The sequence below is a fragment of the Lineus longissimus genome, chromosome 11 (genome assembly GCF_910592395.1).
Source record: "Lineus longissimus chromosome 11, tnLinLong1.2, whole genome shotgun sequence".
Lineage (NCBI taxonomy): Eukaryota > Metazoa > Nemertea > Pilidiophora > Heteronemertea > Lineidae > Lineus > Lineus longissimus.
The window spans coordinates 12,533,825-12,555,015 of NC_088318.1; the positions used below are offsets into that span (position 1 = coordinate 12,533,825).

Consider the following 21,191-nt stretch of genomic DNA (forward strand, 5'->3'; position numbering starts at 1 on the left):
TGGCACATAAATGCCACTAGCACACCAGAAACGACAGAAGTAGAATAATTTCCGATTCCTTATTGAAGCTGGGTACAATATCGAACGAACAAAGAACCTAAAAAAACAACAATGTCACTGTTGTTATTAGACACGGAGTTTATTACCAACGAGACACCCGATAATGAATCACAAACAACGAATATATATAGCCTATACATTTACATTTACTTGGCAAGCACCCTGGGCAAGCACACATAGACAACAACTACACATACAACGATAATTTTCCGAGTACGTGGGCTTGTTTTGTTTTTTATATGTTGATAAAATAAACGAGGCGGCACGAAGCTTCAGCACTAAATAAGAATGATCCCCTAATTTTACACAGCATCCTGAACCTCATGGTCTTATATTCCCTTTGATGTGAGCATATAACCTTACTCGGTACTTTTAACAAGGTAGGATCTCTCCTTTATGGCAGTTGCTAACAGGAAACTGTTCTTTTCATAAAAACAATCAAGACATATATGTCATTACGTTAAATACTTGGGGATGCAGTTACTGATGCTCGGGGATGGTGTTTGTACAGATATAGACTTGCAGTAACCCGCAAGAACTTCCGCAATAAGAGTGTACCAAAGTGGCTGAGCGAGGAAATTGGCATGTATGGTTTCCCGGGGGGGAGGGGGTATTGTGTATCCTTTCTTTTAAACTGCCTTTCTGACGTCATGGTTACGAAAAATGCTTCAGTAGCAAGATGGCGACTAGGGTGATCACAGAAAGTTGATACGTTGATGAAGTCACACCAATGGCACCTGAAACAAAAAAAGAACTATGAAACGACGCTGAAAACTATATGGTGAATTGAGTGTGAAAGCATGTATATGTTGTCTTCTGGCGTTTTCCAATGCGTTTTTGTATAAATGGCCAACTTTGCCATTTCTTTACTTTATTGCCCCGCCATGAGCAAGCAAGCAGTCTGTAAACCCTTTTAGGAAGCAGAAAATGTCTCTTGGAAATAGTCTCCAAACATATTGTACATGCATTCGGACGTATTATGGTTATTTAGAAGCCATTACCGTAAAAACTCGGACATTAAAAGCGCGTTGTAGAATACTTTTGTTTAGAAGCCTGAAATGTCCTTGGATAAAAAGTCCCGGGAATAGATGCTTGAATATATCTACTTTGGAGAATGAATAATAGCCAGATCTCATCCTTACCACATCCCGCAGTCTCCTTCTCCTCATCCGACTTATCACCGCAGTTATCATAACCATCACATTTTAGGCTATTTGACACACACGGGTACGGTTTAAGAGCACACTGAAATTCATCCGTTTTACATTTAGCTGAAATATACAAAATCGAAGAACTGCTAAAAGGACGTTTAGAGTTGTGACGATGAGCATAACGTATAAATTATTTTCTAAATATGTATGTGGAATTATTGAATTAAACTGGCTAAAACTTGCCTTCATGGAAAACGGTAAAGAACATCGAGACTTTTGGCGTGTCGTAGCTTCCCAGTTTTACATCGAAATATAGAACATTCATGTCCGCTAGTGTCTCTGAGCCTGCCACGTTTGGGTCTGTGCACATGGCGGCTGAAAGCAAAACAAAATGAGACGCAAGAGTTATCACCACTTTCAAAGATGTTGCTAAAATGTGAGCCACTCCGTCTTTTGGCTTGACAGTGTATATCTTTTAAACAGGTTACTTTTGGTGCCTTTTTTTTATTCACCCTGTATAGGAGTCGAAATCTTCAGTCGGAATTTGCCACCAGTCGCCTCATAAAACATGACATCAAACAGTAGAAAAATAGCGTAACTTACTGAACACCTTTTGGCCGAAGCCTTTTGACTTTTCTATACATTTGAAAGAAAAACTGCTTACCAGTCTTGTCTTTTTTTATGTCACCATTCACTGAATATATTTTTATTGTTCCAAGACACTGTCTATTTGAATCTTCTCCAAGGTCGAGCTGGGTGAACCTGACCTTTAACCTTTTGCTCACATCGTTGTGCTTGAATGAAAATACACAAGGATCACAAGGCGCACACGCAATAATGGCAATCGGATATCTGGGGATTTTATACTGAAAGTGCGGCATTTGAACGTAATATTATATTTCATCCAAAACTTCATACTTCAAAGTATCGAAATGGGAATTCACTTCATTTTGAAGGAGTTCTAATGGGATTTTAAGTTTTGGCGAAAATGGTTGTGTCTCTGGTCAATCCTTCATATTATAGGAATGAATGTGCAAGACGCGTGGACACTACATATTAGTGTTATGTTATAAACCCCGTTTGCAAGTATGCTTACGAATCATGTTGCAGTATTCTATTTGAGGTCATACAAAACTATTTAATTTTCACGTTGACATATATGTGTATATCATTATGTATATCAAATCTGAGTAATGTTATTCTGAGGACATTTTTTAAAACCTATGTCTACTCACAGTAAGTCTAAATGAGCAATGACACTTCGTAGCAGCACAACCTTTGCCTCTGGTAAGTATAACTTCTCCAGCGAGGTGGCCATCAGTTGTCACATTGTCATTGCAGTTCTCGTCAATATAAACTGAAAAAGTGGGAACCGTGAATATGGGGTATTCGAAAAAGCTGGAACACAAGACTGCTGGATTTTCTGGATTGTGACTCATGGATCACCACCGCCTGGGTGGATTGTCAAATTGCCAAATCCCTAACGTTTCCAACCATGTGCTTCAAGTGCACACACTGGCACTGCCGACATTGATTCCCCAGTCTCCGACTCTTCACCAGAAAAAATGGCCGGGCTATTACCGCGGTTCTATATGACATACAAAGCAGACAGAATGTTTGTTGAAAGCGTGAATGATAACGTAATTGAGTCGGGCATTTGATTAGATAGTTGTGATGAAGACAGCATGAGGCTGAGTATTGCAACATACACGGAGGGCCTATACCAGTAGGCCTCACTACATAGTATTGCAATCAGTGCTAGCTACAGCAATCCAGGCGTTGGTGATCCACGAGTCATAATCCAGCAGTCCAGTGATCCAGCTTTTCGAATAGTCAGTACATACTCGCAATTGAAGAGAACACGAAGTCGATGTAAGAGGCGACACCTATTATTTAGAAACGAAATGAGCATGCAATAGAGGAGCTTCGGGAAGAGCAGGTGAGCAGATAGAGTATCTATAGGTCTGCTACTGCTACAGTCAGTTGGAGAGCCGAAAAACGATCGGTAGACAGAAAGGATGTGGTACCTGTATAGGTCGACTCAAAACACAAAAAGCTTAAACATCATACTCGGTAATGAGAAGCGTCAAAGAACATAATGGTATAGAATATATAGGGTAAGGTAGGGCCATACTTACTCTTGTTTGTATATTCTGCCCCAACTATCCCGACCAGGAAGAGGGTTACGCTGAGGGACACTAGCACCATGATTCCCCTCGGGTGTACGACCGCTACCTTGTTTTGACGTCTGCTCCGACCTGAAAGATAGGTTTGTGGATCCAGAACGCGAAAAGAGGCCGTATCTATGGCTATGATTGATTTGTACACACGCGCTCGATGGGTTTATCAACTAAACCATTAATATTAGTCATATCATGAAAAGAACATCCCCGTTCGTGAGTCAAACAAGGTCACATACATGTATTTGCATTTTTGATGGAGTGATTTAAAAAATATATAATTCATTCCGGATAACCTACATTTAAAGGCATATATACGCCGTTTGTCTAAAATATTAAAAATGTATGAATTGATGAATTTGAAAATTTCTAATTGTGCAACTTTACTGAATATAAATTTCACCATGGACGTTGTGTATACAGATATACAAAGCCTATAGATGATAATACCAAGTTTCAGCTAATTTGCATGCATGATAACTGCACTACGGCATTGTGTACAACTGTATATCTATTTTCCTGAGCCACAAATAAATTCGAAAGGAGTTCGTCTACGACAAGTGGTTTCACGATACTATAGGTTAATTCGCCACTTTTCGCAAGCAGAAATCATGTGGGACTTCCCGTCAGGTGACATGTTTTGACCAGTCAAACCCCGTATGTGATCATGGCCGTGCTATCTGTGCCGAACAAGTATGATTCTGCTCTGCAACAAGTGGTTTTGAAAAGGAGTGTCACAATTGAAATGAAATATTTAAGCCAAGGTCGATCCATTGGCGTGGAAATGCCAACGTACCAATAGACACGTCGAGCATTTTAGAAGATATTGATACCAACATTTTCCGATTCCTGATTGAAGCCGGATACAAAATCGAACTAATAAAAAAAACAATGACAATTATATATATAGAAAATTCTAGTTTATTACCAACCAGACATCCGATAATGAATCACAACCAATATAAAGGCTACATTTACAACATGGAATCAGGCAATGGCTATCGCCATATATGAGAGTTTAGTTTCTTGAATTACAACCTGGGTTCTGCCCGGGCCTTTCCGTGGTAGCCAGCAGTGTTAGCCACTGGATTATGAGGCGCGATGAGGGAATTTAATCATTTCCCTAAATTATTTGAAATAATTTCCTAGTTTCAAACCATAATAATGATAAAATTCTCACATGGCGCCTCACACTGGATGGGCTATGAGGCGCATCCACATGTATCGTCTGGAGAATTTGACAAATATGTTACACACCCAATGTCATGGTTCCTGCTGAAATGGAAGAGCTCGTTTCTGGGCACCATTGGTGATACAGGTTCAAGAAGGGAATTTTTTTACTTCTACAATGCCTTTACGATTTCGTGCTTACAAAAATAGCTTCAATAACAAGATGGCGGCTAGGGTGATCACAGAAAGTTGACCTGGTGATGAAGTCACACCAATGGCTCCTGAAACACAAACACAACATGATTGAGAAGAGATTTGAGTGTGAAAGCGTGCAGTTATTTTCTCCAAAGGATATTCTTGGTACACGTACCTGGTAAATGGTAAACGTGCCAAATCCAGGTTCCAAGTCATATCGTATTCCTGAATTCCGAGTCCTTCGATCATGCGCCTAGGAAAACAGCGCTCCCTTCCTTCAAAGACGCACTGAATACTTGTGCATTCGGATCTGGGGATTTCGGGAAGTCCGATAGGCGAAAAGCTTTTGCTGTTGTCCGTGCTTACTAGGTGCAGTATCTCTAGATCAGAACGAACGCATCAGTTAAATGCTACCATGTTTAGGCATGCCATGGTAGAACCATTCATGCGACGAGGAACCTATCGAGGGACTCGGAATTTAGATATACGCGATCGGAACCCGGATTTGGCACGTGAGCCAAGGATTTTGATTCTCCGGGGTGATGTTATGTTCAAAATCTGAACGTCCTTACTCTCATTAACCTCGTGCTTTTGCACCTACACAGACTGGGAATAAGGCCTATAGATATCATGGGTTGAAGCCGCCAAAATCTAAGTTATTTGCAAAAGCATGTGGACATCGATGTCTAATATTGGTCACCTAAACGATGGGACCGACAGAGAAGAGTCGACAAAAATAGCCAAGTCTTACCACTGACGCACGACGCAGTCTCCTTCTTCTCATCCGACTTATCACCGCAGTTATCATACCCATCACATTTTAGGCTTTTTGACACACATTGGTAGTTGCCACACAAAAACTCATCCTTTGCACAGTTTTCTGAAATATAGAAAGCTCTAAAAAATCAAAGGATTACCTGTGAACTTATAACTTTTTGCATAAATCAAAGGATTACCTGTGAACTTATAACTTTTTGCATAAATCAAAGGATTACCTGTGAACTTATAACTTTTTGCATAAATCAAAGGATTACCTGTGACTTATAACTTTTTGCATAAATCAAAGGATAACCTGTGAACTTATAACTTTTTGCATAAATCAACGGATTACCTGTGAATCTTTTTGCACCTCTTTGTCATGTTTACCTGCAAACCTTTTATCTCTTGATGAAGTCACTGTTTCGGGCTTAATTATTATCTGAACGTAAATATTTGAAATTGTTGAAATACACGAACACTACCTTCATGGAAAACTGTATAGTACATCGATATCTTCGGAGTCGAATAGGTTCCGAGGTTAACATCGAAAAATAGAACATTCATGTCCGCTTCTACCTCTGAGCCACGGACCTCTGGGTCTGTGGACATCGCGGCTGAAGGACAAACGAAATGAGATGAATAATGTGCACATGTACGTGAGTACTTTCGAGGATGTTATGAACATGTGAACCATGTCGCATCAAGGCTTGCAAGTAACGGGGTAGGTTTTTGTGCCTTTTTTACTGATTCACCCTTTATAGGAATTGAAATGGTAAAACATGGCCCTATTCTTGCGACCTTTTTATGCCACTGTTGTCATACATCCATTTTGCGACAGGTCGCTGTAATCATTGGTGTACATTTACCTCCATCAGGGATAATAAGAGACTTTGATGGAGAAACTTGAGAGTAACCGAAAGCTTACAGAATCTAAATAGCAATTGCCTCTGGGATACAAAGGGGAGCCTCAGGTAACAGAGGCCCAAAGGAAGGGCGTATCACGTTTAACTACCCAAATTAAGACTGGAGCCTAGAACTTATTTCAGCAATGTGATACTACGGAATTGACTTTTCGCAGTGGAGACGAATGACAGTGGCACACACCACAGCGGTTTTCTATACATTTGAAAGAAAAAACTGCTTACCAGTCTTGTCAACTTTTTTTTCATCATTCACTGAATATATTTTTATTGTTCCAAGACGCTGTTCATTTGATTCTTCTCCAAGGTCGAGCTGCGTGAACCTGACCTTTAACCTTTTGCTTGGATCACTAGCCTTGAAGGAAAAAACGTGTACACAAAGATCACAAGCATACTCCTTGCGCACTGACAGTACAATATGCTTGATGAATATGATAGTCAATCCCATGATAGAGGAGGATTGGCCAGATTCCACCCCGGCGATGGTCAATTTGCGAGTGTCACGTAGGCCTAAATACCAGTATATTCGGGCAGGACTATGGATGACACCATCGACATTCATTTATCGTACGGTAGTCGTTGGTGAGGATAGCCAAACCTCCCTGCAACGTATTGAGCGTGCGGTATTGGACTTATGAAAGGATATCGTTGGCTGCCGTCAACAGCCACGCCCGATTCTAAAATTTGATACGATTTTTTCTCTCAAAAGTTACAAGCATCATAGATGAGAGATCCATAACGAATACTGGTTTTGGGCTTTGCGTAGCTGGAATTAATGATATCAATTTGTAACTTTTTGTCTCCGTTGAATGAGCTTTATATTATTTCTTTGTTATTCTAAGAAACTCGTTTTATCATCAGCATCATCATCATCAATTCGGCTCTAAAAATCTGTGTCTATACTCACAGTAAGTCTAAATGAGCATTGACACTTCGCGGAAGCACAACCTTTGCCTCTGGTAAGGAGAATCTCTCCGGCGAGGTGGCCATCGGTCGTCACAACGCCATTGCAGTTCTCGTCAATATATACTGAAATAGTACAGACCAATATCTTAGATTGTTTTAAGTACAGAATGTGAAGTACATGTTGATGTATACAATAGCGTAATTTTCCATTTTCCCCACAAAATGGACAAGCAAACAAAACCACCTGGTAAAATCAATAGTGTCTCGCGAAATATCATCAACGAAACCATCTGGTTTGTCTGGCCTTAATGTTCAGTCTTAGTTTGAGGAGTCGAATTCGAAGTACTTGAATAACAAACACTGGCTTCTTCATTTATCCTCGATTGCCGACAACCCAATGTGATAAATCGGATTCTGTTGAAATGTACGATCCCTGATGATCGAACAATACGTCTCAATTGTCACAAATCGATTACAGAAAAGGTTTATCGTTCACATGGAGGTATTTTGCCAGTGGGAAATGTCAATAATTTTGTCATGAAATGTGGTGTGCATTTCAGAATTCCTTAAGAATTTTAGCATTGGTCCTAATATATAGTATATATAAAGTTGACAATTTTGAACCATGTAAATAGTACACCTGCCGGCGGTCCTTGAGCTATAGCGTCTTATAGCTAGGTATATAATTCATAAGGCTTTGGCAATATATATGTCTGCTATCACCAAATGTCGCATTAGCTATACCCTGTATAAAAACGATCTGTCTAATAGCTATACGAACAGCGAAAAATGTCCCCATGGGAGAAAAACGTTTTATTTGACTATGATTCGGTAGAGACTAAAGAGAGACAACTCTTCAGGTACAGGTATTTTAATTAAAAGTCTTTTCACAGTTAGCTCTGTCCTGGTACCGGAGGCATTACTTAATTAAAGACATCATATACACAGATGTATGGAAAATGCAACTGATGATTTCCTAGCATAATACGGGGGGGGGGGGGGTTAAGTGTTATTTAATGGAAGAAAGCACAACACCTTAGGCGATGTCCATTATTTAGAAATGAAATAACAGTAGCATGCAAGTGGAAGAGCATGAATATGACCCTGTGCAAGGTATGGGGAGATGGGAGATTCTGCAGGTTGCATGCCATATATAGCTGATTATACGGCGCCCCGCGTTAGACATCTTGACCCATGCGCTAAGTATCACTCACCCACTCACTTTGTGGGTATCGATAGTGATAACGCAAACGCATAGGAGTCTGCAGGATACGCGTTAGACGGAAAGAACGAGTGTCTGGGCTACATTCATTCTGAAGTATATAGGTTAAACACTATAGAACTCGGTACACGAACATGGGTAAACATCAAATAAAATAATGGTATAGAATATACAAGAAGGTCCGCCGATACTTACTCTTGTTTGTATATTCTGCCCCAGCTATCCCGACCAGTAAGAGGGTAACGCTGAGGGAGACTAGCAACATGATTCCCCTTGGATATATGACGGCCATCTTGTTTTGACGTCTGCTCCGAGCTCCAAAGATGGATACGGGACGGTTGCATCAAATGGTCACATGTACAAGTATGATTGATTAGTCAAATGGAACGCATTTTATTGTGGATGTATACATGTAGATATTGGATATTATTGGGTCAGATAACCAATTCCCGGTATAATCTACATTTAAGACAGGAAATTGTTTGTCGATAGCAGCATGTGGTTTCATGGTATTATCAAGGATGTCACGTCTCAAATAAATTGATTACATGTATATATGAAATAGATAAGTGACTTGTGCGTGTCCAGCCGGCGACAATGAGACAGCCATTTTGTACCAAACACAGCTGCAAATGAGGTGACATCCCATTCTCCAAAGCAGACATAATGATATTCAAACATACAGTAGGGCCTTCGTATACATCGATAGGCCTATTGTGAAATGGATTTTTCCCAGAAGCAAAACCACACCCAGCACATTTCGGGCATGCGTGCCTCATCCGCGACACGATATGTACCCGTAAGATACTGAGGTACATGTATATATAAGTCTAAAGGGTAGTCGACACTGTTCGAGTGCAACCATAATCCTTTATCGATAGGGGACCGAATATCTTCCCCATCGTTATATGTCCAAATGCCATATATAAAGTGATCAAAGTAATCCTGCCATCCACTTTGAAATGATAACTATTATACTCAGAAAATGATCCATAGTTGGAAGTTAGCAGTTCACGTTGACTCCGATTTCTATAGGGAGCTTTCGTAAAAACCCCGAAACGTCAACGCTGACGCCAATCCCATTGTTTGACTTCCTTATCACGATATATATCGGCAATGGGATTGGCGTTCGCGTTGGCTTGTCGAGGACTTTGTAAAATCTCCCTAAAGGTGCCACTCTGATATGAATGACCGTTACTGACAGAAAGTACCGAGGAAGGTGTAATTAGTGTCCACAAATAATGATCCTTTTTCTGGTGATCATATACATGTACATGTAGATTGAAATATTGCTCCTACAACAGACTCATTGCTCTCAGGACCTTTCACCAAAGGTCTCTTCACTAAAACTAGCTAACTACTCAGTGGCCAGCACTTTCTTGCCGATCACCAACACAACGAGTTATGAGCTATCACAAATAAATCAGAGAGCCCTACCTTTGCCTTGACCGTCACCACAAATAATCGACAACTCCAGTCAAAATTCGTCCCCCACATGCGGTTTTGAGCCAATCACCTCACAAGCAATATCGTAGACTCCTGCGCAGCGCTCGACCAGCCCCGGCTTCACTGATATATAAACTTACACACAGTCAGAAAATACATGTAATACCTGTATCACCCATTTTTTTCTAGGTTGTGTGTTTTCTGTGCGTTTGTGAAAGATCGAACGATTCGGATATCCTCATCACGTGCCTGTGTTACATTCAGGACCTCACGGAATAATAGATGTCAGTAATAGTAGAGAGGATAGCCTTCGATATGTTTGAATATCCCGAGATTCAGGTTTTTTCACTCCTTCGTCATAACAAAGATGGAAAAATCGAGAAGCGGAGAATACTAAAACCCACTTACGGGAAGCCTGGAGAAAGGCAAAATCGAAATCATGGGCCTACAAAGCATCCAACCTGCCCAGCTGATTGTGATGCTAAAAGACCTGAATGATCCGCGCTGTTAGAGAGGTTCGCGGCAAAATTCTTCCAATAATCAAATTTTCTTTAAGCCATCAGAGCCCATGACCCATGACGTCACTTGCTTGTGTGTGCCGAGTTTCGCCACAATTCAAGAAACTTGAGATAATCCATTCACGATACTGACAACCTTAGTCCGCGCTTCCCGTTTGAATTATATATACCTGGTTCTTCGATCAGTTGATCGCAGCCTCGTAATAACTGTTGCCTGGTAACCGACCGGAAGCAATACGGAGATGTGCAGAAATTGCGATGAAAAGAATGAAAGTGACAATCCTTTTGTACAACGTGACAAATTTATTTGTAGCCCGCTTGTACCGCTGAGCACGTGCTGTACTTTGGTGCCTGTAGTAATCTGGCATAGTAACTTACCGGCATCATCATGTGTCTTGCACATATATACATGTACATGTACATACCCCCAGGTTAACTTTAACCTGTTACAGCTTCTCTACCATCCTGACATAATAACCAGTTATTTTCAATATAGGCCTACTCCGCCTCTCGATATTTTGTGTACGAGGTAGGAGTATCAAAAACCTGTATCTAGTCAGGATGCTTCTCTGCGTGACACACCGTCATGTATCTCGAGGTGAAAAAGCTCGAACATATGCAGCTTTATGCCAAAAACAATGCAAGCAGAAAAATATAAGAATAACCAATAAATGCGTCTAATACTGTACTTATTGCACAGCTTTTGTGGAGCAAGGGCAGGGAGGATAATCTCGGGAACATGTAGGCCATATCAGAATTTTAGTGTCAAATCTTTCCGATAGGTGACACTGGCAAATCTTCGGTGATTGATATCAAATTGCATTAATTAGCTCGCGCAGATCACGTTTGGTTTATTCAGTATAAAATTCAGTTACCGAATGGACAGTTTCACCTTTTTGACGATTGATTGACATTTGATTGACATTATGTGTTCGGTCTCACCAGTTGGATGAGTTGGATGGCTTAGGACAACACAGATGTCCTTTTCGAGAAATGATGCGTATAGCATGGTCAATTTGCTAGGTCGTATGTGTCAAAAGAGAAAAAAACTGAGTTTGAAACATTCCAAGCTGAGGTTTACCGCTACCAGACTTCAAGAAGTTCACTGGAGGTTTTCCGGTAGCGTGAGACTTCAAGAGGTTTACCACACATAGGGACGACAGAAGAAGAAAAGAGGAAGAAGAAAATAAGAAGATTGTGAGGGCCAAAAGTGGGTCAGCCAAAATAGTCCGATAACCACGATGCGCATGTGCAAAGTAATTCTACAAGAGCGTTTTCCATGGCAGTCGCCACCTCGGAAATACTCGGCTCAAAATATGTATTTGGTAGAGGCAGGTTTCGCAATCCATATGAACGACGAGCTGTTGCCTTCTTCGTATACTTTGTCTTTCGCAGCTCTTCGTAGGGGCGAAGGAAGCAAACCGCATGCCTTGAGATGTTTTTTCGCCGATGCCGAGCGGTGACGCCGTGAAAATCGTTCAATGGCGGTACGATACGATTTGGCTTACCTACAGTTTTATACCTCACGACATCATTCCGTCATTTTGCAATCCATACGTTGCCCTACGATGGAAATTATGAGAATAAATTTTAAAGCCTGTAGTCGATCCTACATGCACTCGTCATTTCGGAGGTATCCTGGTGACGGTGACTTCGTCGCCGGAGAATGCGTTATCACCACATGTTTCAACAACTACTACCATGACCTCTGTAACATTCAGCGGCTGTCGTAGGTTGTGCCGGAGCTGAATGAGACCCACGTGTTGGGTGTCTCGTATCGGGCCTGATGACAGACTCGCGTGTTTGCCCATCAGGGGTCAGACCTAATTTAAAGTGACTGCTCTAAATGATTATGAATGGATGACACACATTTATCGTTCCTGTTCCTTGAAAAATAAATATACAAAACTATTTCTGCGGAAGAAACATCTTTTAAAACCATATCCGAGAGTATGCAAATCCATAAAATGGTCATCCTGACATACTGGTATGCGTTGCTTCCTTTTCGTGTATTTCTTATGCGTCATTCTGTGGGATACTGCTGCCCTCGCATGAAAGTAACACACTCATTTTGCAATACCGTATTCATTGAAGATGCCACGTAAAGAGCTTTTTAGTGATGGCAACTTTTGGCCGAGTTTCAAAATGTGAATTCCTCGAGCCACTTCAAGGGCAAAGCAAGGAAAGAGCGACCTTTGTTTTCTCTGAAGACTGACAATGACATAATACGTCCAAAAATAAACAACAGGAAAAGTGTCAATGAGAAGCAAAGAGACGAGTAAAGCCCCTATCACTTGCAACATATTAAGATACCACTAATCCTCCTTCAAAAGCAAACACATAGCTCTAATGTTCCAAGCCACAAGAGCGAAGCGAGGAGTTGCCAGCAGAAACACGTGGCGAAAACCGGCAGAAAAACTGCAAGAACATCGTGAGAAAGTTCTAAAAATATCCTAAGCTCCTTGACGGTGGTTGGCTCCTTGAAGCATCACGTGACAGCTTACCACTTGTTTTGAGAAGATGCGCACCAGGTAACGCGCGCATTCAGAATCAGACGCCATCATCATTTACCTGTTGCTCACGTTTCGTCCACCATCATCATCATGCCGCGTTCCTTTCTTTTCACGAATAAGAGATATAAATTCGAATCATTCTCATCCGAAGACGACTGCACAGTTGAAAGAAAAGGTAAGTCCATTTCACAAGTGTGACAACCCGGCAGAAACTTTTAAACTCTCAGTTTTGGGACGCTGAAAGTGACAAGCCTTTGTTCTCCCGTATCACCTCTCTGCGCATGACTAATGGTAGTGTTGATTGAAGGGAAGCTCCCGTACTTACGCTAGTGTATTTTTATAGTAGCAAGCCAGGAAAAGTTCCAAGAAGTCATGAGGGTCAACTCGAATAGAATAGAAGTACGATTTTCTCGTGGTGCTTCCTGTGGAAAAAATATTTTACTTTGTTGTTGGATACAGGGGGTAAAAAACTTTCCCAAATCAAATGGGGAGCTTGCTAGGCCTCTGGAGTGGGAAGAGTGACACTCTACTATCAGCTGTATAGCTAGCTCATCAGCGATCTTCCCCCACCTTCTAGCCCCTTATCTTGTTTAAAATGTGTTTTCCTAAACTTCTCAATCCTTTGACCTTTTTCCCATTTTTTCAATCCTTGTCGGCCGAATAACAAATGTGGGGGCGTTCGTCATTCCATACGGTTTCTATATAGTTGTGCATTGTCATACACGATTGTCAATTTCCTCGAATTGATGACATGTGGGTTTAAGATATTGAGGCACTGCCATGTCATGTCCTGATGCATTTCCTGTCAATGAGTGTAAAAATAATTAGGTGAACCATTTATTTTACTGGTTGGGCATCTTCGACGACCACTGAACGGGTTGCCTATTTTCCAAGGCGTTTTCAGTGGCGCTTCCTAAGGATTTGGCAGTCCCTTATCTCAAGGTTAATCCGTGCAATGCAGCTAATCCCAATGATAAGCAGGAGATCAACCCGGGCGATACCGTGAAGGCCTAATCTCAGTCCTCAGTGCAACCACTTGACCGTATACTGCAATCAAAACAAACTCATATGCAGACAGCGGCACCATTGTGGCTGCAGTGTATACCAACCCAAGTGGTTTGTTTATGTTTCTTCGGAAATTAAAATGACATCACTATATTCGTTCGTATTTCATCGAAAATAGAGATTTCTTTCTCCTGATTTAATGCGGCGCAAAAAAATGAATGAAGAGTTCTTTGATGTTGTTTTTGCCATCACGGAGTCCTGACCGCAGATGGGAACAGAGCAAAAACTGAATCAGTCTCTGGATGGAACTATGTGCCTATTCTAAAAAACGTTAGGAGAATCAGGCCTTTGACTAATTCCGTAGTTGCTCAACATTTGACCATGATGCTCCTTTAGAAATAGAAAGTGATTAAACAAGGCCTATGACTAAATCAATGATTCAAGTTTGTGGTTGTTTACGATAGAATTGCATGCTTACAGGTGATTGTAATCATTAACATCTTCATCAGGTACGAGACTTACTCATACGTATCTAACAAAGAAACAGAAAATGGTAAGCTAATTTATCATGGACGAAGGTCAGCGTTTTACCCCAATGTAGCTCCAGAATAACTCGGCGCCATCTGAAGGGTTGAAGTGCTGCTCTTTGTCCCAGCCATATACCACTTACAGCAGTGAAATGGCAAAACTCTAACTCACACGAGTTTTGAGAATAAGGAACTTTTGCGTTATCATTCTTTCCTTCAAAGGTGCTTTTTTTTCGACAAGAAGTACTAATGGTGGATATATGAGGTGGTGCAGATGGCCCAAGTCGTATTGTGAAATTAGATGATTTGGGCCAAAAATACTGCATTTTGCCATGACATGACTGAAGAAATGACCACATGATGACAAAATCCAACCGAGCCAACTCAACCGGCGGTCGAAACCTTTGTAAAGATGGGTAAAATATTTGCAACCAGGCGCGATTGGATTGAATTGTGGTGTTGTGGCCTTCGGTATTGCAGCCATCCTATTCTGTTATCTCGCAAAACCTTTCGCCAAAACGAAGCTGTGTTTTCTGCGATGAACTGGTCAGAAATTGCGCGCACGCAACGAAATTCTTTTGTAAACAAAAGAAATTAATTACAGTTCGGCGGCTTTCAGTGCACTATCATATTCGAAGGATCTAACCACTTTAGTTTCTACTCAAGGTTTCTACTCTTCTTTGTCCTCAGCCTTGAGCAGTCGACGGGTTTAATGCCGGTATCCGGCTGCTGAGCATGTTTACACCTGAATCCCGCTGGATTTAATCAACATCTTGTTAATTCCCACTTGCATCATTTACGATAACTGTTTATTCCTTGAAAGCTTATAGTTTATAAGGGCCATACTCGTCATATCGAATCTAGACTGACACATCCAGTCACATCAGGGTCAGTTACAAGCTCCTCCCCACCCTGGCATTATTGGGGAGGTAAGAACCAGGCCCAGGGAACTAAAGAATCTGGAACTGCTCTTAAATGCTTTACACTGTTGGTAATTTTTCCCACATCGGAAACGTCATCTTCACCCCCATGCTTTCGCGTCACCACTATTTCGATCCACAATGTGTGAACGATTTAGCGATCTCAAAACATTGCGGGTCAAGATGCGGAAACGTGTTCATGCATTGATTTATTTGGAGAATCCATAGAACTGTCTGTACAAAGGAGGTACATATCAAGTTATGACAAGTTTTCTCTAAAATGGTAAACAAACACGTTTTTGAAACGTTTCGGGGATGGAATGCGATCATGCAATCTTCCTGATTCTTGGCAGGCCACATCTGGAACTAAAAAAATTTATCGGTACCTGGCAGCTAGCCAACCTTGTTTGTTATCATCTGAAATCGGTGATGAGTCACGATGTAATTGCAAAAAATAAGAAGAGAACCAACCTTACCATTACTTAACATTTACTACTAATCATCCAATGATTTTGAATCAGTGCTTAGTGCTAATTTGACGGAATAAAAACGGCACGTTTTAAAGGGTAGCCATGATTACCTGTTTTGCAGAAAAAAGTGCCTTAACATAAAGTACACTTGTACCCTCTCAGAAAAAAAGCTCGATTCAGACTTGTCGGAGGTTTTTCGAAATCTAAAAACCAGGGGTGCACATTTGTGTTGGCAAAAAATTATTTAAAAATTTCAAAAGCTCAGTCAAAACCACCTGAACTTCGATTGCCTTCAGACCAGAACGACAAGCAGATTTGCGAATGTTCGAGATTTGCATCAGCGAATTTACCCACTTTCTGAAAGCGTTTCCTGGCAGTATACTTATATCACATTTCATACCTTCATCATAATGTTATAAGCTTGGTGCAAAGCCAAGAAACCACAAGGTTATATTCTCCTTCGACTCATTTCATTGTGTCTACCGTTTCTTTCACACGTACTTTGCGTGGACGAACTGTACATCATCACATGTTACTGTTACACAAATGTACAGGTTTTCCCAACCAATCAGATTTGACGTTGCAGAAGCTTTCAGCAACAGGATGCCCGCGCACCTGGCGTAAGCTGCCGAATGATTGGCTCCGTGCCACTGGTTGTGGCGTCAAGTTACAGAACCCGTGAGTGGTTCCTGGCAGAAATTATCCAGGGCATCAAGGGCAATCTCAAAGACATTTGTGTTTTACGTTTCGTGATCTATTCCGAGTCACCATGGTCCAAAATGGTTGGCAAAATACATCCTTATGAATAAATATAGTGTTTTCATAATAGCGTCCATTAAAACGACATAGTCCCCTCCCTCGGTACAAGTGTTTTCAAGCAGTGCATGTGCTTTCCGGAATAATATTTCGTCATTGTGGATGGAATTCGTTCAGATAGCAAAGAATTCGACCGAGGCCATGTGAATCTTCGGTTTCCTTGCAGTCACAATTTTCCATGACATTTCCTAGATACTTATACATCACGGATGTTTTAGTAACCAAAACAGCTTCGTCAGCAATTTCTGCTGCCAATGATCCTCAGCCAAATGATTCCCAGGTGAAAATAAAATGTGGAATGGTCGTAGCATGTTCCCAATCTGGGAACATGCCTGGATTCCATTAGATGTACATTCCCCTTGATAAAATTGTACCTGGACAACGACTATGATGATGTTTTAATGGAAAGTTGCTGTTGTTTCGTCTACGTTGTAGCCAAATTCTATTGCAGTGCAATTTTTCGGTTGAGAGTCAGCCAAGAAAGGCAGGTTCCCGGACCAAATATCAGCAGGTTAGGGAGGACTGCTCTTGGATCACAAGTCCCCTTGCCTACCTTCAGAGTCAACAAACAACTGATAGAAGCATGAGTGTCACCAATCCACCGACTGATCTATAGTTACTGTAGCCAACTTTAAATACCCTGGAGTAAGGTTTTTCCGAGTCCCCGGGTAAGCAGCTCCACTGATTTCTTCCCTGAAACTGCATCACTGCCTAGACTGTTTACTTTACTTACATTGCGTCTTCGCATCTGCAGGTATATCTGTACAAGCAGTAGGTCTCAATGTTTTGACCAAAGTCAATCAAAATAAATGTCTATCGTTTGCTCTGAATGAAAATATTATGCTTGCCGAGACAGGTCGAGCGTTGTTTTGGTTCGACCAGGCTAATTTGCATACGACTCCTTGGTAACGGCTACTGCAAATCAAGAGTGCTTCCTGGAAACTCATCTAGATGTACATGGAGTATAAAGGCCTAGTTTTTTCGCCGGGTGCGTATCCAGGAATACAAGAAAGACATGGCAACGCAGAGAAATATCGCCCATGTGGTTCATTTTCATTTCATTAGCCCCACCCTCGGTATCCACGCCTGCTGGCTGTCGTTGGTGATCCCAGAAGGCATTCTCATAATCTCCAAATCCTGGCAGGGAGACTCCTCATTGCTTGGGACAAAAGGAGTTTTCTCTATAAACAAATGTAACCCCTGGACAGATATAACCGATAGCTACTATTCGGGAAGAATTCTTTCTCCTCTCATCGATGGATTCAACTGTCGATTTTGATCAGGAAGACCACCACTTGCGATCGCCGAAGGGCCATGCTCCTTCGTCTTTCAGCAGGGTACTTCCCACTATCTCTTACTTTCAAGGAACCCGATCCGCCCAATCATATCTTAACAAGTGGCCCACCACCGACGATAGTACTGGCAGGGTCTTTATTTTCCTACTTGGTGATTCAATCTCGTGAAGCTTTAAAAACCGGCCCGAAGGCTTGTTCGTTGCTGATGAGTTCGCCAACCGTCCAGACGATCTCCGATGATTCATCGTTCCGTCTTGTTGTTTGTCTGGTCCACATCTCTCGCATGTTATTTCATGAACAGATGCTCACCTATGCCTTTAGAATTGATCAACAAGTCTTGGGGTCGATTCCACCTCAAAAATAGTTGAACATCACGTGTCTAAAGCTCACGGTGTACACCAACGTACAGCAGAACTATGATGAAATTGGAATCATCTGCAAACTAAAATCAAGTCCTTTCCCTTCCTCTCGAATGTGCAAATTGCGAAACCTCGTACAGCCAATGAAAGACTGATCACAAGGTCGGCACTATGATGATTGGTCACCGACGATCTGAGCACGTGTAGCGCCACTATCGCTACTTCCGGTTGCTCGGAAGTGTCACGTGTCATGTGATATCGTGATTTTCGCTCTTATAATGCTAAACCCTTGCGAGATTTACTGATCTTTGGTTCCAACACCAGCACTCACACGTTTCATACTGCAGGTGGTTTGCACCTTATTACCCCCTCCAAAGAAGATGGCGATGGTGGTATGAATTCGAGGCATTCGAACAATCTCGACGTTGAGGTATTCTCGATCCGGCCTTGTTTATCTCTGCGTCACGCTTGATAGTCTACATGTTTCTGCGGCTTCCATTCCATTTCTACCACAGGTGTCATGTTCTCCTAAAAACCAGGAGAACCGAACAGCTTATTTGATTCTGTAGGCCGACTTCTCCCACCAGCAGTTGGACCATATCAGGACCACGTGCTCGATGCCCGTGATCCCCGGATATGATCACTATGTACCATCGCCGAATATGCCAGTTGACATACTTGTACAACTGCTTCACCTAGCTGCACAGTGCCATCCTCGATTGCATTCCCTCAGAATGGCGCTTCACGAACTGCTGATTCTCCTCACATGGAAAGATGATCTAAAATGTGTAGCTCAGTCGTTTTTATATTTCAAATGATACTTTTTCCCCTTTCAGATACCTGTACTGGCAAATTTATTCCTAGCTGGTAGAGCGCGATTCAACAAATTCCATATACAGATAAGATTAATCCGTATTCTTTCAGGCAGAAATATTGTTTGTTCTGTCACATCAAGTAACACAGCTATCCTCTTGTCTTTTCAGAAAAATTTCGCTCATACGGAAGCGTTTTTGGCGCATCAACATGGGAACAATGTCTCTTGGACCGAGCCATCCAGCTAGGGCTCAAGGCAGCCGCTCAACAGACCAGGGAATTCCACTACACGCCATCCATCGCCCATATTCCACAGCCATATCAACAAACTGCTCCTCTAGAACTCACTGCTCACACCTCCATTATTTCCCTGCCGCAGTCCGATGAAGATTATTCCATGTCGAGTGACGGGGAAAGGTCGAGGAACAACCGGTGTAAGGGAATGAGGGACTCAACCCGCGCGGTGAAAATCAACGAAATCATTGCTCAACACTCCGGGGACGTGAAGAGTCTGAGCGATGCAGAGGACGACACCGATTCCAGCTCAGGGGAGCCGCATATTTGCACAGTCTGCGGAAAAACATACAGCACGTCCAGCAACCTCGCGCGTCATCGTCAGACGCATCGAAGCCTCAGCGACAAGAAGGCAAGGAAGTGTCCACACTGCGAGAAGGTCTACGTCTCCATGCCGGCGTACAGTATGCACGTGCGCACGCATAACCAAGGTTGCGAGTGCTCATTCTGCGGCAAGCGTTTCAGTCGACCATGGTTGCTTCAAGGTCACATTCGTACCCACACAGGGGAAAAGCCGTTCAAGTGTCCAATCTGCTCCAAGGCGTTTGCCGACAAGTCCAATCTCCGTGCTCACATTCAGACCCACTCCAACGAGAAACCATACGTCTGCGGTCGATGCGGAAAAGCTTTCGCGCTGAAGAGCTACCTCTACAAACACGAGGAATCCTCCTGCATGAGGGGGCAACGTTTCAACGACCGAAACTCTAGCCCGAGCGAGGAGCGGGAGTCCCTACCAGGACCAGCGTCAGACAGAGAATCGAATCCTGGAGATTCCCCGGAACGCAAGATGAGGCAATGCTGAGGAGGAGGCCAAAGGTGATGCAGAGTCGTCACGAGTGCATTGTTTCTCAAAGATGTCATGACGATTTTGTCATGACGTCACGAGGTAAACAAGAGGCACAGCAGCTGGTAAGGTGGACGCCACTTTGAATAATTCCATGTGTAACCACATTCCTTTGTGCGTTTTGCACGAATGTGGAAGTGACCATCGATATCTGAACCTGTCTCACCAGTCATGGGGCCATATCCAGAGATGTGTGTTGTTATTCAGATCATTTTGACGCCAGATGACGCTCGTGCTAGAACACAGGCGCATGAACATCAAGAGCCAATCAATCACTTAAGCACTATGAATTCGATATGCTATATGCACTAGATCGATCACCAAATCAATTTGATCAAAACACCAGCAGAACTAACAACCAACACTCATCGATAGATGTGTTTGTGACTAGACTTTGGTGGTGAATGCCTGGTCAACCATACTGAAATACAAGTACATGACCAGTTGTCTTAAAAAGTGTTGTTGACATATACTCTGGCATGGTGAGACAAGGTTTATGCTCGTCACGTTAGGTTTTTGGTTAAAAGTTATAAACATACTTATTCCCGCCAAGAATGTTACCCACACTACCAGTCAACCTGTTTCTCTTGGCCAAGGATGGTTTAGCATATTTTCTCTTGGGAGTTTCAAATGAACTGAAAAACATCTTTTACCAAAAACCGACGCAACGAGAGTCACTTCAAATCATACATGACCAAATATTTTTACTAAATCGTGTAGAAATATTGTGTACATAGAATATTTTGTAATTCAACATCATTTTGTGTAATCTCAAAATCAATCATCATCAAGTCACTGATAATTTATT

The 21,191-nt window shown here is 42.0% G+C and overlaps 2 protein-coding genes across 4 annotated transcripts; one reads left to right on the forward strand and one right to left on the reverse strand.

Annotated features, from left to right (window-relative positions):
• Positions 1-120: 120 nt before the first annotated feature.
• Positions 121-10,203, reverse strand: LOC135496082 (low-density lipoprotein receptor-related protein 12-like). Of its 3 annotated transcripts, XM_064785201.1 has the most exons (7): positions 10,176-10,203; positions 3,350-3,469; positions 2,447-2,568; positions 1,876-2,005; positions 1,455-1,586; positions 1,203-1,331; positions 121-797 (listed from the first exon to the last, which is right to left on the reverse strand). In XM_064785201.1, the coding sequence occupies exons 1-7, from the start codon at positions 10,186-10,188 to the stop codon at positions 715-717; spliced, it is 729 nt and encodes a 242-aa protein (XP_064641271.1). In that variant the 5' UTR covers positions 10,189-10,203; the 3' UTR covers positions 121-714. The 3 variants fall into 3 exon arrangements, with proteins under 3 accessions (XP_064641271.1, XP_064641272.1, XP_064641273.1); XM_064785202.1 differs by lacking the exons at positions 3,350-3,469; positions 10,176-10,203 and adding an exon at positions 8,759-8,875; XM_064785203.1 differs by lacking the exons at positions 121-797; positions 1,203-1,331; positions 1,455-1,586; ... (2 more) ...; positions 3,350-3,469; positions 10,176-10,203 and adding exons at positions 3,715-4,842; positions 5,508-5,636; positions 5,998-6,129; ... (1 more) ...; positions 7,343-7,464; positions 8,759-9,195.
• A 2,927-nt stretch (positions 10,204-13,130) lies between these two features.
• On the forward strand, positions 13,131-20,341 carry LOC135495282 (zinc finger protein SNAI2-like). Its single transcript, XM_064783746.1, has 2 exons — positions 13,131-13,215; positions 19,416-20,341. Exons 1-2 carry the CDS (start codon positions 13,131-13,133, stop codon positions 20,339-20,341), a joined length of 1,011 nt encoding a protein of 336 aa, XP_064639816.1.
• Positions 20,342-21,191: the final 850 nt, after the last annotated feature.

What these genes read in the sequence shown, in the direction of transcription:
- LOC135495282 (XM_064783746.1), top strand. Translation starts at nt 13,131, where the DNA reads ATGCCGCGTTCCTTTCTTTTCACGAATAAGAGATATAAATTCGAATCA. An exon ending in CTGCACAGTTGAAAGAAAAG is followed by an intron (nt 13,216 to 19,415) that starts GTAAGTCCATTT and finishes TTGTCTTTTCAG; the next exon opens with AAAAATTTCGCTCATACGGA.
- LOC135496082 (XM_064785201.1), bottom strand. An exon ending in GGCAGAATATACAAACAAGA is followed by an intron (nt 2,569 to 3,349) that starts GTAAGTATGGCC and finishes CCACTTTTTCAG; the next exon opens with TTTATATTGACGAGAACTGC. An exon ending in CATAAAAAAAGACAAGACTG is followed by an intron (nt 1,587 to 1,875) that starts GTAAGCAGTTTT and finishes TTTTGCTTTCAG; the next exon opens with CCGCCATGTGCACAGACCCA.